This window comes from Anastrepha obliqua, chromosome 4 (assembly GCF_027943255.1).
Source record: "Anastrepha obliqua isolate idAnaObli1 chromosome 4, idAnaObli1_1.0, whole genome shotgun sequence".
NCBI classification, from domain to species: Eukaryota; Metazoa; Arthropoda; class Insecta; order Diptera; family Tephritidae; genus Anastrepha; species Anastrepha obliqua.
The window spans coordinates 58,320,964-58,334,525 of NC_072895.1; the positions used below are offsets into that span (position 1 = coordinate 58,320,964).

Consider the following 13,562-nt stretch of genomic DNA (forward strand, 5'->3'; position numbering starts at 1 on the left):
TGGCGTTTCCAATGATCCACATACATACATACATTATGTACATTAATACAAATTTACAAATAAAGTGGCTGTGCCTACAAACGGACAACAGATCAACAAACCGACGATGCGAACGAAGAACCTGTTTATATTTGCTTGTGTTGGTGTTTATCGTTTTTTTTTTAGAATAATTGCATTTATTTTTTTTCGCTACAACGCAGAAGCAGATAATTGTGTCAAAAGTGCCGGATGTGTCGCGTGCATTGTGAGCGTGTTGGCGAAGAACAAAGAGCAGCAGCCGTAGCAGCAAATAAAAATAAAACAGCATTTTGTAAAGATAATTTTATATTTTAGTGATTATTTGCTATCTTTTTACTAGCAACATTTGCAAAGCGTACGAAGAAAATTATAGCAAATAAAAAAAAACAAAAATTGAGAAAAATTTAAATTAGCAGTGCTAAAACGCAATTTTTGAAAAGGCCGAAAAAGACGCTCACCCCATTAACAGTTTCAAATTTAATTTCTTCGCCGTCTACTAACTGTTGTTTACGCGCATTCAACTTTGAGCCAAACAAACAAGCGAATAATAAAAAAAAAAAAAATTAAAACAAAAAAAAAACCGATTCGACATACATCTCCTTCAACGCCTCAGCATAGCGCGGCAACCGTCGTCGGCCTTAAATGTTCATCAAAAATAATACAATTTTGAATAGCAGCAGTGGAGTTGGCGTTGGCGTTGGCAGCGGCAGTGGTAACGGCAGTCTTGGTGTTGATAGCATCGTCGGTGGTGGTGGCAGTGAGAGCATTGGGGCGAGCAGCGTGGCAGGCAGCATTAGTATCGCCAGTAGTAGCAGCGTCGGCGGCAGCAGCATTAGTATTGGTGGCGGAGGCGGTGGTGGCGGCGGCGGTAGTGCAGAGTTGCTCTATCCGAGCAGCAGCAGCAGTAGTAGTTCGAGCACAAGTGGCCAAGCCAGTAGCGCTTGTAGTCATAGCGGTAGTAGCAGTAGCGTCAGCGCAGGCAGTGCAGCGCCACTAAATCCAACGCGTGCATCTCGCAACGCCACACAGACTGACAACAATAATAGTAGCAGCGCCAAACGCGGCCTCAATTTGAGCTTATTACACAATCACAGCAATAGCTCAAGCGGCAGCAGCAACAGCAGCAACGGTAATAACAATAACCACAATAGTCACAACAGCACCGGCGGCAGCAGTGGCCTTGGCTTGTTGGTTGGCAATAGTGTTGGCGGCATTGTTGGCAGTGGCCGACGTTTAATTGGTGGTCTTGGTGGTAGTATTTGGCGTTCGGCCACTTCGAATACATCTTCATCATCGTCAACGTCTGCATCATCCTCAGTTTCAGCTACCGCCTCTGCGCCGACAGCAAACGTAAACGCTCACTTAGCAGCTAGCGCAACTGCGTCCGTATCTTCGAATTCGACATCGGCATCATCGCCAACAGCCTCGTACGCCAATTCGACAGCCAGCAGTAGTGCTGTGGCATTGACCATTGCTGACGGTTTCACCATAGCCGGCGGTAATAATTACTTTTTAAGTGGCAGTGCGCCGGCGGCTGTAGCAGCAGCAGCAACTGCAGCAGCGATTGTTTACAGCGCCGGCTGTGGTAGAGGCAATAGTGGTAGCGGTAGCAGCAACAGCAGCAACAGTAGCTATTTGCGCGGCCATACAAAAGCATTATTATTGCAAACGGTTAACACAACAGCAGCAACAACGGGTAGCAGCGTGAGTGCAGTTGCTGGCGAGAGCAGCGCCATCATCAAAATGGACGAAGAGGACTCGATGGATGAGGAAGTGCCAGTAAATATGAATTTATCAATATGCTTTGCTATCTAACATTTGCTATTTATAAGTCATATGTGAATTTACATACACCTATGTTCACAATAATAGCAGCGCGGCATATTGAAAAGTTTTAACTATTTGATTATATTGCTTTTCATTTTATTTTGTTATTTCATTTTATCATTTTTATTTATTTTAAATATTCGTAGTTCATACTTCTACTAAATCCATATAAGTCATGGTATCAATTTTTTTTTTTAAATTGTAAAAAGTCAACAAATTTGAATCCAAATTTCAAACTTTTTAGTCTGAATTTTTAGAAAAATTATGAGTACACAGTTTTGTATTCCATTCAGTTTTGGTACGACTTTGTGCCACTATTGCCAAATTTGCGTTGATTGCTGATTATACTTTTTGTTGACGGTGTTAAGCATTTCATTTCAAATAGGGATGCTCGAACAAAAAAAAAAATCAAAAATCAATGCATTTTTAAGCTACTTCAAGCTGGTATCAAAATTCAAAGAGATTTAAGACTGCATACTCAAGATGCATTTAAAAAATGTTCTACAATTTTTTTCTAGAAATACTGATTAAAAAGCTATGTACATAATTTGAGACTTTAGGTACGATTTTTCCTGTAGAATGAACTGTATTTTTTATAAAATAATAATGCAAAAAATTTAATTAAAAAATAATCAAAGCTTTGCAATATCTCTCGCTGCTGTTATTGTGAACACAGGTGCATATGCCAATTGATATACATATGTATGTATCTACTTACATATTTCCATATACATATATGTAAATTCTCGCACGCACACACATATAAGCTGTTTACATGTATGCCTCTACATTTGTTTTATGTTCCCATGTAGTGCAATGCGCATTGCTTTATTTATTTTCACTTTGTGTTATCGGGTTTCTTCCATCCATTGCATTGTTGTTGTTCAACTACCCAACTACTCATTCGTTTTTACGCTTGAGTTCACACTTTACGCCCATTTGCTGCAAGAGTTCGTTGTAAGCGATTGCACATCATTCGTCGGCCATAGCCTTACATAGACACATATTTAGATATATATACATATACATATTCATTTATATACTACTTATACACATTATATTGATGACACTATGTATGTATGTACATATGTGTAAGAGAATTTATTGAAAAAGGCTGGTATCTTAACTAAATTGTTGCAATTTTCATGAGTGGTCAAAATCGAATTAATGATCACTTCTCACATACAGCCAACGTCAAAAGAAAGTGTACACCTCATATTGATAAGTTTTTACAATTAATTTTTTATTTTGTAATTTCAATTATTTGTTGATGAACCATATAAAGCAAAGTTTTGAATTTTTTATAAAATTTGTGAAAATTCGGCAAATTTCCATCAATATTTCAAACTTTTTGCTCAGAGTTTTTAGAAAAATATAGTGATACACTGATTTGTGAGACTTTTTTTGTTCGCGGTCTTGTGCACTTTCTCCATTTAAAGCCTACTCCATATTTTTTGTTGTAGTGTGAAATATATTTTTATATAAAAAAATGGAAATTACAAAATAAATAATTATGGAAATACTCAAAACTAATCATTATGTGGTGTACACTTTCTTTTGACGCTCACAGTACATAGGTACAAACACACTATAAGAGCAACGCGACATATTGCAATTTTATTTTTTTTGTTTGTTTTATTATTTTGTTTTATTTTTTTTTTTTTTATAAAACTATATTTGTATGTTATAGATAAAAAAAAATATGTCTATATATATTTTTTTTTATTTTATAGATAGAAAAGTATAGTTATTTTCCAAAAAAAAAAAAAAAAAAAAAAATTACAAATGATGTCGTACGTCAATCATATTTGACAATTTCGAACTAGACAGCTGCAGTATACAATAAATTAATGGAGTTCGTAGAGGTTCATTCATATTGGGGTTCACGCCTTCTAAATCAAAAAAGTCAACAATTCTATAATACCATATACGATTATCGATAAACCAATCCGTGTTGATTTTGTGTCCCCAAGACAGCCAACATAATTATGGTCACTTCAGGGTCTGAAAGAGTTAAGCTAAACTTTGGCTATAATTCTATTTGATGTTTTTGTCGTTGCTTGTAATAATATACGAAGTGATGTTCCATGTTGTATTTGGAAATACTCAATGCCATGTTTACTTCCTATCTTTTCATTATTACCCACGAATTTCATATTAACTAAATGATACTGCCCATAAATTATCAGCAACTTCAATGTTCTCTGTTACCTACTAATCCATAAATTATGTCATACGACAATTATCGAAAGTCAACAAGTTAAATAATGAATCAACATTACATTCTTTTCTTCTCATAAGCTTTACGCCAAATCCCGTAAATTGCTTCCTTAAAGAGGTAATAACCCGATTTGTGCATTCAGTTCTAATAAATCAACTTACATATAATTAAGGTTGTACGAGTCAAGAAGCCAACAATACAGCTGGCTTGCCTTGAAGTTTCTCACTCCTCCACTCGCCTATTTGCCTAAGCTTCTGCTCACCATTCATTTAGACGTTGAATTTGAGAGGCGTATGGAAAACCTGTTGTTGTTCCGCAACGGCACCGATAATGGTGAATGTGCTATAAATCAATATGTGCTCGTAAAATTGTGGGTACTTTGCATAAACAGCAGATACTTGTACGGGCAGTAGCAACAATAACAATAGGTACAAATAATAGAAAGCTACAATAACTTAAAAAAAATAAAATAAGAGAAGAAAAAGCAAAACCAAGCACGCGACTACAAAGAGTTAATGACTTTAATTGTAAATCAATATGTGGGTGAAAAATGGAAAGCCAGGAGTAAAAGTTTACTTTAAAAACAAAGAATAAAGAGATCTGTTAAAAGGGGAGGCTTTCATAGTAAATAAATAAATAAATAAATACTATGGTAAAACCAGCCGAGAAGTAGCTGTGCTAAGACTTTTACTTACGTCAGTGGGAGGTCAGGTCAAAAGGTATGCGGAATTAAGAGAAGGAAATGTTAAATTGAACATGAAATAATATTTTTATATTTTCAATACAATTTTTTTAAATTGCATATGTGAGTAAATGTTTTTTGTACGAAGCTCTTTCTTTTTTGGAAATAAATAGTTATTTAAAAGCGCTCCACAAGATATCACGAGGCAAGCCATCGAATGGAACCCACAGGGATCACGTCAAGGTTGTCGTCCAGCGCACATTTGGAAGGCACAGCTAGTGAAGAAAATATAATTAAGTAAAATGAAATGGAATGGAATAAAAATAATGTTATATTTGAGATTTATGGCCCTATGCTGCTTGACAAATTTCAAAATACGTTTCTGTGGTTGTTGTACATACCTATATGTGGAATGCTGCTGAAGTGATAGTCCTTGGCCGCATATAAATTCGGGTCGTTCCGGTTAAGTAGAACCAACTTTCATGGGAACGTCATTCCGAACGTCATTCAGACGTAGAGTCGACGTTTTTCTAAGCATTCATTTAAGTACACTTCCTGATTTATCGAACCCATTGTAACACAAAATTTCACTTCTCTCTTCCCTTCTAGACTTCTTGTTCACTTCCCCTTTGCTTTCCACGACCCGGGTACCTACCTAGTAGTGAATATTTATATTTCGCAAAAAATCATAACCTACTTCTTTAGTAAGTCTAGAAGTATATTTATTCAAAAAGTGAAAGCAGTAAATTTTTTCTTCTACACTCCTTAAGTTTTTTGAAGCCTCAATTGTGTTGTATAGTCATCACTATCGGCGAACGAGAGTTATCGTGCAAGGGTGCATTGTCAGCCGGGAACATTCAGTGCTCTAATGCCATACCAAAATGTTCAGAGTGAACGTTCCTATTAGTCCTAGATAAAAATTCAACCATTTCGGCGATATACGTTTACTTCAATAATGTACGATGACGTCATTTCAATCGGGCTGCCTTAGCCGTAATCCCCGCCAACTGACTCTCTGAGCTTGAATATACATACTACTTCCTTGGCAAAAGTGCCTGTAGTTGGCATGACTTTCATTTGGATCTGTGATAATTTGCATTCTGGTAAATTTTCTCCATAAAGGATTTTTTTTTAATTTTCTCTTTGATATATGCTTTTTCCCCCGATTTTCATCTTTATTCAGCGTTACCTCAAGGGGTGATTAACACATTTATCTAAAATTTGTTTGCCAAGTAGTGCTAAATAAAACAATATTTGTCGTCTGTAACCGTTTCACCGCAAACTTTTTGACCTCCCCTAGTATGTTTCTATCTGGGAGTTGCACGGAAGGTGATAGGCGGCAATGTGGGAGAGTTTAATATGCTACCGGCATGTGACAACTTCGCTGACACCAACAACTAGGTGCACGAGTGAAATGTTTTGTTTGGCTGTTCAGATAGCAAGTGGAAAGAATGAGTGAAATGAATGCACAGGTAAATGCAGAGCAACTTTCCCATGGGCTTGCTTGTACTTATTTACTTGTATTTGATGCGGAGGGATTTCCAAACGCCGTAATGTTCGTTAGCCATCTTGGAATGATGGAAATTTTCGCAGAGGTTTACACTGTGTGGAAGGTTGTTTTGGATTTGTATTAGCACTTTCTTTTCAGAAAACAATTCAAAACAAAAAACCGTAAATCTTCGTTAAAATGCCAGTGAATACTTATTTTTTAATTTATACTTAGCAAGTTTTTTTTAAGTCTTCTAACTCATTGGCAGAAGAAACACCGTAAACCCTAGTGGACAACGTGAGGCTGTTAAATAAAAAAAACTGGCGCTGTTTTAGAACATGTACGTATGTATATGTCAAACGCCAACTATCGTCAACTGTTTAGATGAAACCTTCCATTTCGATTGCTATCCCTCTCGCTTCCGCTAACAAATGTGTGTAGCCACAGCTTTCATTCGTTTTAAAGTTGGTGAGCTCAAGGTCGGTTTAACAATAAAACCATAAATTCAATTATACGAGTAGCTTTCGTTTAATTGTCGATGTTTTGACCTCAATCAGAAGTCATGTTCAGGAACTCTGCCTGTGTCTGGTGCCTGATCGACTAGTCCACCATTGCTAAGAGTAACAATGGAATAAGAAATTGTTGTGAGGTTTTACATGAAACCAGGACAAATTGTAACTGAGTCTTTGTGCTTTCTGACTGGCTTAAGCGATTGCAGGGTGGCCGGGAAGACTTTGAGAATGCGAGAATATCGGTGATGAGATGTCGAAAAAATTGGTTATCCGATTTCATCTGACCTTCTATTAATTTCATTAAAATTCAACATTGAAATAACTGAGTTTCGTGAAAGATTAAGGAACATACCAATCCGAATAGCTACAATGGATAAGCCATGGAATATACTCCAGAACAATGTGTCATCTCATTTCGTATTGTTTATCAAGAGAAGCTTCTATTATTTCCGTGTGGCTTTTAACGGTTTATTAAAGTACGATAAATATGTATGCAAAAGATTGCTTTACGGTGTCTGTCAGTCATGTTATTTCATAGGTACTCCTCCTATATGGTGTAGTGATGATAAATCGATAAAAGAAAAAAAAAAAACAAAAGTCAAAACATTGCAATATGTCGCGCTGCTATTGTCAAAACAGGTGTAACTATGCCTGGACAGGCAGAAAGACTGGAGCACTCATTGTCTTGGAAGCTTTCAAAGTTGCTTCCAAGCGTCCCCATGACAAGCGGTTCTACGCTACCGAAACGGCCAAAGCTTATATCCTGTCAAGGACTGTCACTCCAGCAGCATTATTTATAAATGTACGGGCAATGTACATATACATATGTGCATATGCTGATACAACAGCAATAACTACCAACTTGGGTACCTGATCACAGTGGGTACATGGAGTGCCAGCAAAGAGGCAGGCTAGTGAGTTTATTGGAGCTCTATTAAGCGGAACTATTCTTTTGCTTGAAAAGAAAAATACATAAATCGACTGTTATCGCTGTTTTTACAGGGAATTGCCTGATACAAAAATATGCAGGAAAGTTCAGAAGCCATAGTATGAACTATGAGATAAAAGAAACGACTTTTGTTTCACCTTTCCGAGTCATATAACTCAAAACAGCACATTTTGAAGCCTCAGTATATTTCGGATTATGCGTTCTACTTCCTCTTTTTAATGGAAATATATAAAAATTTTAAAAAATATGACAGCTAATATGCAAGGCATAGAATCTGACGCGCACAAAGAAAAACATAAAATTTCAAGAAAATATTTGCAGCGCCGTAAGAACTTCAAAATACGAATAAAAAACAAACAAAAGTCCCTTTAATGCAAACAAAATATTTGCTTATTTACTCTTTGCCACTTTCACCCTGCACTCCATCACTGACTTCTGTAAAATTTTCTTTGTTTCGCTCAGTTACCAGCCAAAGTAAAGTGAAATTGCAAATATTTGCGAAATAAAATCTTGGCAAACAAAGAAAGTCGCTGTATAGACTACATATGAACATGCGTTTGTAAATTGTATTCATATGTACTTATACCCACATACAAATATATGTGAGTGTTTGCATGCATATTTGCTGTTAAACTTCCTTGACCGCAATCGTAATGCCTACACAAAAAAAAACAAAACACAAAACACCAGATAAATATTATAAATAACAGCGATATGATAGCTTATGAAATCAGCACTGCGTAGTAGCAACTCCGTTTCGTCATGCGCCGAAAAACAAATTAAATACTATAGGAATGAAAATTCAAAATCAATTCACTGGCACTCCACTGGCTGTTTTTCTTTTTTTATCACAACTCTTCTATAATATTTGCTTTTCTACTTTTGCTATCAACTTTCTTCCTTTCCCTTAATGCCTCTTGAAGTTCGTCTTATCACATTCAAACGCAAGCTGTCACCGAAGTGCAATGAACTGCTTGTGAAATTTAATAATCACTTTTTGAGAGTGAGTAAATCCCTCATAAATAAAAAATACTTTAAATAGAGAATTTTTCTAAAAAAAAATTATCAGATTTGATAACTGTCGAAAGCCGAAAATCGGATACATATACAACATAGATATTTTTAGAAATTGTTAAAGCGTTCAAATATTAGAGAGTGGATCAGACGGCTCTTGAAAATGTAACACTCTACTACACAAAAAAACAAGTATTTTTCCATTAAAAACTGAACTTTTTGCAAATAGAAATAAGCAGTGTGTATTTTGTGATTAATATTCTTTTTGATTCGCATTCTGTTTTTATGTACGCTTTTCTAAGGTGCGTGCCAAACGAGCAATCTACATACAATTTGTCTCATACATCTTTTCATATGAAAACATTTGACAAGCAAAAATGTTTAAAGCGGATTTGGAAAGTAAAATGCACGTATTTATTTATTTATTAAAAAAAAAAATCTAATTTATTGCCTTTTTCCGCTATTTATGAAAAAAAAAAAAAAATTTAAGGTGATTGGAAAAAAATATGTTATATTCGGCACTGTCTCAAAATTCGTTTGAGATATCAATAAAATAAAAGATTAAATAAATGTACTATACATATACATATGATTCTTTTTATGTTATTATCGATTATAACCTCCTGGACATTGATGTAATAAGTTTTATTAGGTCATATTCTTGTAGCATCTTTTCCCCTTTACTCTTTGATGCACCGTATCAAGTTGTTTTTTGTTTGTAGGACACCTTTGTGTCACTTTCTCTTTCAAGTGCGACCATAAATTTTTAATTGGGTTGAGCAATTATGTAGCAACGAAGACCTGCATATGTAAGACATGTGCGTGGGATCATATCTTGGCATAATTTGATAATTTCAATGAGCCCAAATTTTTCCACACTTCGTTTGAAATTGTTACGTAAAATGTCTAAATAAATTCGTTTGATCCGTTTTGATATGTTTTCTTCTATAACTTTAATGACACCAATACCTTTTCTACAAATACAGCTCCATACCATTACACTAGGCTTCCCAAATTTCAGAGTGGGAATAATGTTCTTATTTTTTAGGGCTGTTTAAAGCTTTATCTAAACTCTGTTTGGGTCCTGTAGAGATTATATAACATATTTTTTGTCTCACCACAAAAAAAGCAAACAATATCTTAATATTTCACTGAGTGCGCAACGTGAGTTAGAGCAGTAGTTTGTTAGCGTTAGCTTGTGATAGTAATGACTATCTAAGGCCGCACTGCAATTTTTCGTGAATTTGTTTCACTATGGACCTTTTCATCCTTGATGTGAGCTTTTTTGGCCTGCCACTGGAGTGTTTTAACTACAAGGTGAGTTTCAGATACAAAGCTGTAAGTAATACTTACTTCAATTTCCCAAATTTTTTTTTACGGCAGCACAACAGTGGGGCATGGAGTCCATCAATTGCCTACAACGCTGCTTCGAAATCATAAGTCACACATTTTTAACAATTTCTCGAAGTTGTTGATTGTTATCCGGTTTTGAATTGCTCTTTTTAAGTCCCCCCCACAGATTTTCTATAGGCTTGAGATCGGGGACTGAGCTGCCCATTTTATAACCTCAACTTTATTTACGCGAAATCAATCCTTGGCCTTCCGACTCGTGTGTTTAGGATCATTATGCTATTTATTTGGCTTTTCCTCTTTGCAATTCGGCAAAATAACATTCCGCATTACAAGGTAAAGTCCAAAATAAACAAGACTGAGCTAATATAGAAACGGTAGGAGCTTTGTTCTCATAACTTCCAGTTTATTTATTCAAAATAGCCCCTCTGACCCCGATACTCTATTTTGCGCGATCTAAAAGCTTTTCGAAAGAGTGTTTCAAGTCATTGACCGGAATGTCCTTCAGGATGTCGGTACAAGCCTTTTGGATGGCCTCTACGTACGCAAAACGTTTTCCTTTCGTGACCAAATGCAATTTTCCAAATAGGTAAAAGTCACAGGGAGCCATATCAGGGGAATACGGTGAGTGATTAATGGTTAAAATGCGATTTCTAGTTAAAAAATCAGTCACAAGAGTGGATCAATGAGTTCATAATCATAAGTGCATAATCATGCAATTAGCGCCAGCTTCTCCCTTCGCGGTATTCAGGGCGAATTCGACGAATGCGATGCAACAAACGTTTCAAAACGTCAAGATAGAAAATTGCACTGACGGTTTGGCCCGTTGGCACGAACACTTTGTGTACAATTCCCTTGGAATCGTAAAAACAAATGAGCATTGACTTGATTTTTTACTTCTAAAAACGCGATTTTTTGGGTGGTGGCTCATCTGGGGCATTCCATTCGGCACTTTGACGCTTAGTTTCAGGTTCGTGTTGGAAACACCATTTTTCATCACCAGTTACAATGTTGTAAAGGAAGTTCTCGGCTTTCCTCCCCTCTTTAATGAGGTCTTTCGAATATTGAATTCTGAGAAATTTTTGGTCCTCAGTTAACTTGTGCGGAATGAAACGTGCACAGACCTTTCGTAAGCCCAAATGTTCAGTTGAAATGCGATAAATCGATGTTGTGGAAATATGCAACTCCGATTTCGATACATTTTTCATAATATATTCATTGTCATTTATGTCCTCACAACTATTTCTGAAATGTGTAAACCGTTCATGAGCACTGGCACAAGATAGGCAATCAACGCCATAAATTCTTTTCATCAATTCAATTGTTTCGGTAAACGTTTTACCGATTTTAAAACAAATAAATATAACGCATGTGTTCTGCTACAAAAAAGGGATTCAGCGGTGAGAAAATAATGATATTACATTGTGATAAGAATTATGCGGCACACTGTATGTATATCCATATGCCCCCTCGTATGAAAGTAGTTTTTGCATGGCGACCACAGCTGCTTAAATGACTTCTATCCATTCATGACGCTTTTCTTTCATTGCCAAATGTATGATAGTTTCGCGAATAGATAATAATCACAGGGTGCCATATCAAATCGGTAGAACAAAACAGCAGAGCCATTACAGGTCAAGTGACCCAAATATAGGATGGGCCATGTAAAATTTGCTTTTTGAATCGGCTATAAAAACAAAACTAATTAATATTTTTTCAAACTTTTTTTTTTTTGAAGATTGAACATTCGCATTTATGAATGGATAATTATAATAATTCAAATGACTGAAACGACTGGCTTTACAGTAGGCCATTCGATCCACCCAATTTTTAAGCACATTTTCGATTGTTTGGGCTCCAATTTCATGAATGGCAACTTCGATTTCGTGTTTTAAAGCATCAATCGTCTCTGGATGGTATTGTCCTTTGTCCATTTATCCTTAATGGCTCCCCACAAAAAATAGTCCAACGGGCTTAAGAATAGAAAAATTGTCAGTTAAATTTTTTTTCTAATTTTTTATAAAGTTAATAAATTGTATATTTTCCTTATAATTGTAATTCAACATCTGAATACATGTATTTGTTTTTACAATTCATTCTGAGCATTTTACGAGAAAAAGGAAGATGGAACAATTTTAGAAATAAGAAACATTCGAATTTTCCAACTTGAATACAACAAATTTTCCTGCTTAGAGTTCATATTTTGCATGCTTCTCGCTTTTCTCTCTCACAAATTCGAGTTAGTTGGATTTTCAAGTACTCAAAGGCTTTTCTACAGCTTCTTGCTCTACGAGTATTCGGCTAGTCGTAATGCTCAGTTTGTATAATTCTCGTTGTTGTTGTTGTTGTTAGTACTTTTGCGAATTTGTTTGTCTTAGGTTGTGCTGTGCTGTCTTTGTGGCTGATAAGGCCAGCAGTAAATGGATATTTACCTTTCACTTTATACGTAATTTGCAATTGCGGTTCTTGTTGTTGCCAAACAAAGCAACATCAAACAAGCAATTGTTGCGGCAAATCACCCCTTTTTTTTGCTATTTCCTTTTCTTGTGACGTTTTAGTCTAACACGAAAAAAATTGAAAGCAGCTTATGAAAAAGCGTACGGAATGATTTATTTTTATTTATTTGCTCGTTTTGTTTTGCTTTTGAGTTTTGCTAGCTTAATTAATAGTTCCTTTTATTCACCTGTTGTGGTGGTGGTGATGTGGAGGGGAACACATTTGATATCTGTCAATATGGATATATGTATGTGTGTGTAATCACCAATAAATGGACATTGGGCCGATTACTTTGTGTGGAGAAAGAAAATAAAAGTGTGTGTAAATCGATATCCATATATACATATACTCGGTTGGCTGTCTTTAGCCGTCAATTTTGTTGTTATTACTGTTATAGTTGTTGTTGATGTTAGCGCAATGATAAAGCCATATTCAAGGTCATTGCAAAAGAGGTGTTTGTCGATAGACATATAGACTGCCTTTGTGGTTTTTTTTAATCTTACGCAATTAACTACTTGCTGAATGTGTGGTCACTTAGGTATTATGAAAGGCAAGTAAATTTAGTAGTAACGAACTGGTACGCTTCTCGTGAATTTAGATCCATGACTAGTTCTCGCTTTTGCTATTTTTTATATAAATAATTCTTGAATTATACTGCGTGCTGCCATAGGAAGTCTTAATTATAAGTTAAATCTCTTTCAGATAGTTCGAAACTCATACGAAGTTCTCCAGATGAGATTTAGGACGCTTTGCATCTTCTCTCCGAAATTTTTTGTATGCAAAAATCGTACAAAAGTGAAATTGTGGGTAAAATACCCACGAACTTGTGGACTGACCTGATACCAAAACATTTTTTTTAATATACATATTTTTTTGTAGTAGTGTGGCACCAAAGTAAGCGTCTTGTCAACAGGATTTTGGCTCTTCGGGACATCTGAAATGAAAAAGTTAAACTGATTATTATTCTGGAGGCTTGTCATTCTGGCAGGTGCTACAATGGGAAA

The 13,562-nt window shown here is 35.7% G+C and overlaps 1 protein-coding gene across 3 annotated transcripts in view; it reads left to right on the forward strand.

The window, feature by feature from the left end:
* The first annotated feature begins 358 nt into the window (after nucleotides 1–358).
* LOC129246274 (F-box/LRR-repeat protein 20) overlaps nucleotides 359–13,562 on the forward strand; it is an 85,053-nt gene continuing 71,849 nt past the window's right edge. For all 3 annotated transcript variants that reach the window (XR_008582455.1, XR_008582454.1, XM_054884965.1), the window contains exon 1: nucleotides 359–1,797. Coding sequence is in view for 1 of the 3 variants with exons in the window: in XM_054884965.1 (XP_054740940.1) it covers nucleotides 661–1,797 (1,137 nt within the window). In the remaining 2 variants the exon portion in view is untranslated. The remainder of the gene's footprint in view (nucleotides 1,798–13,562) is intronic.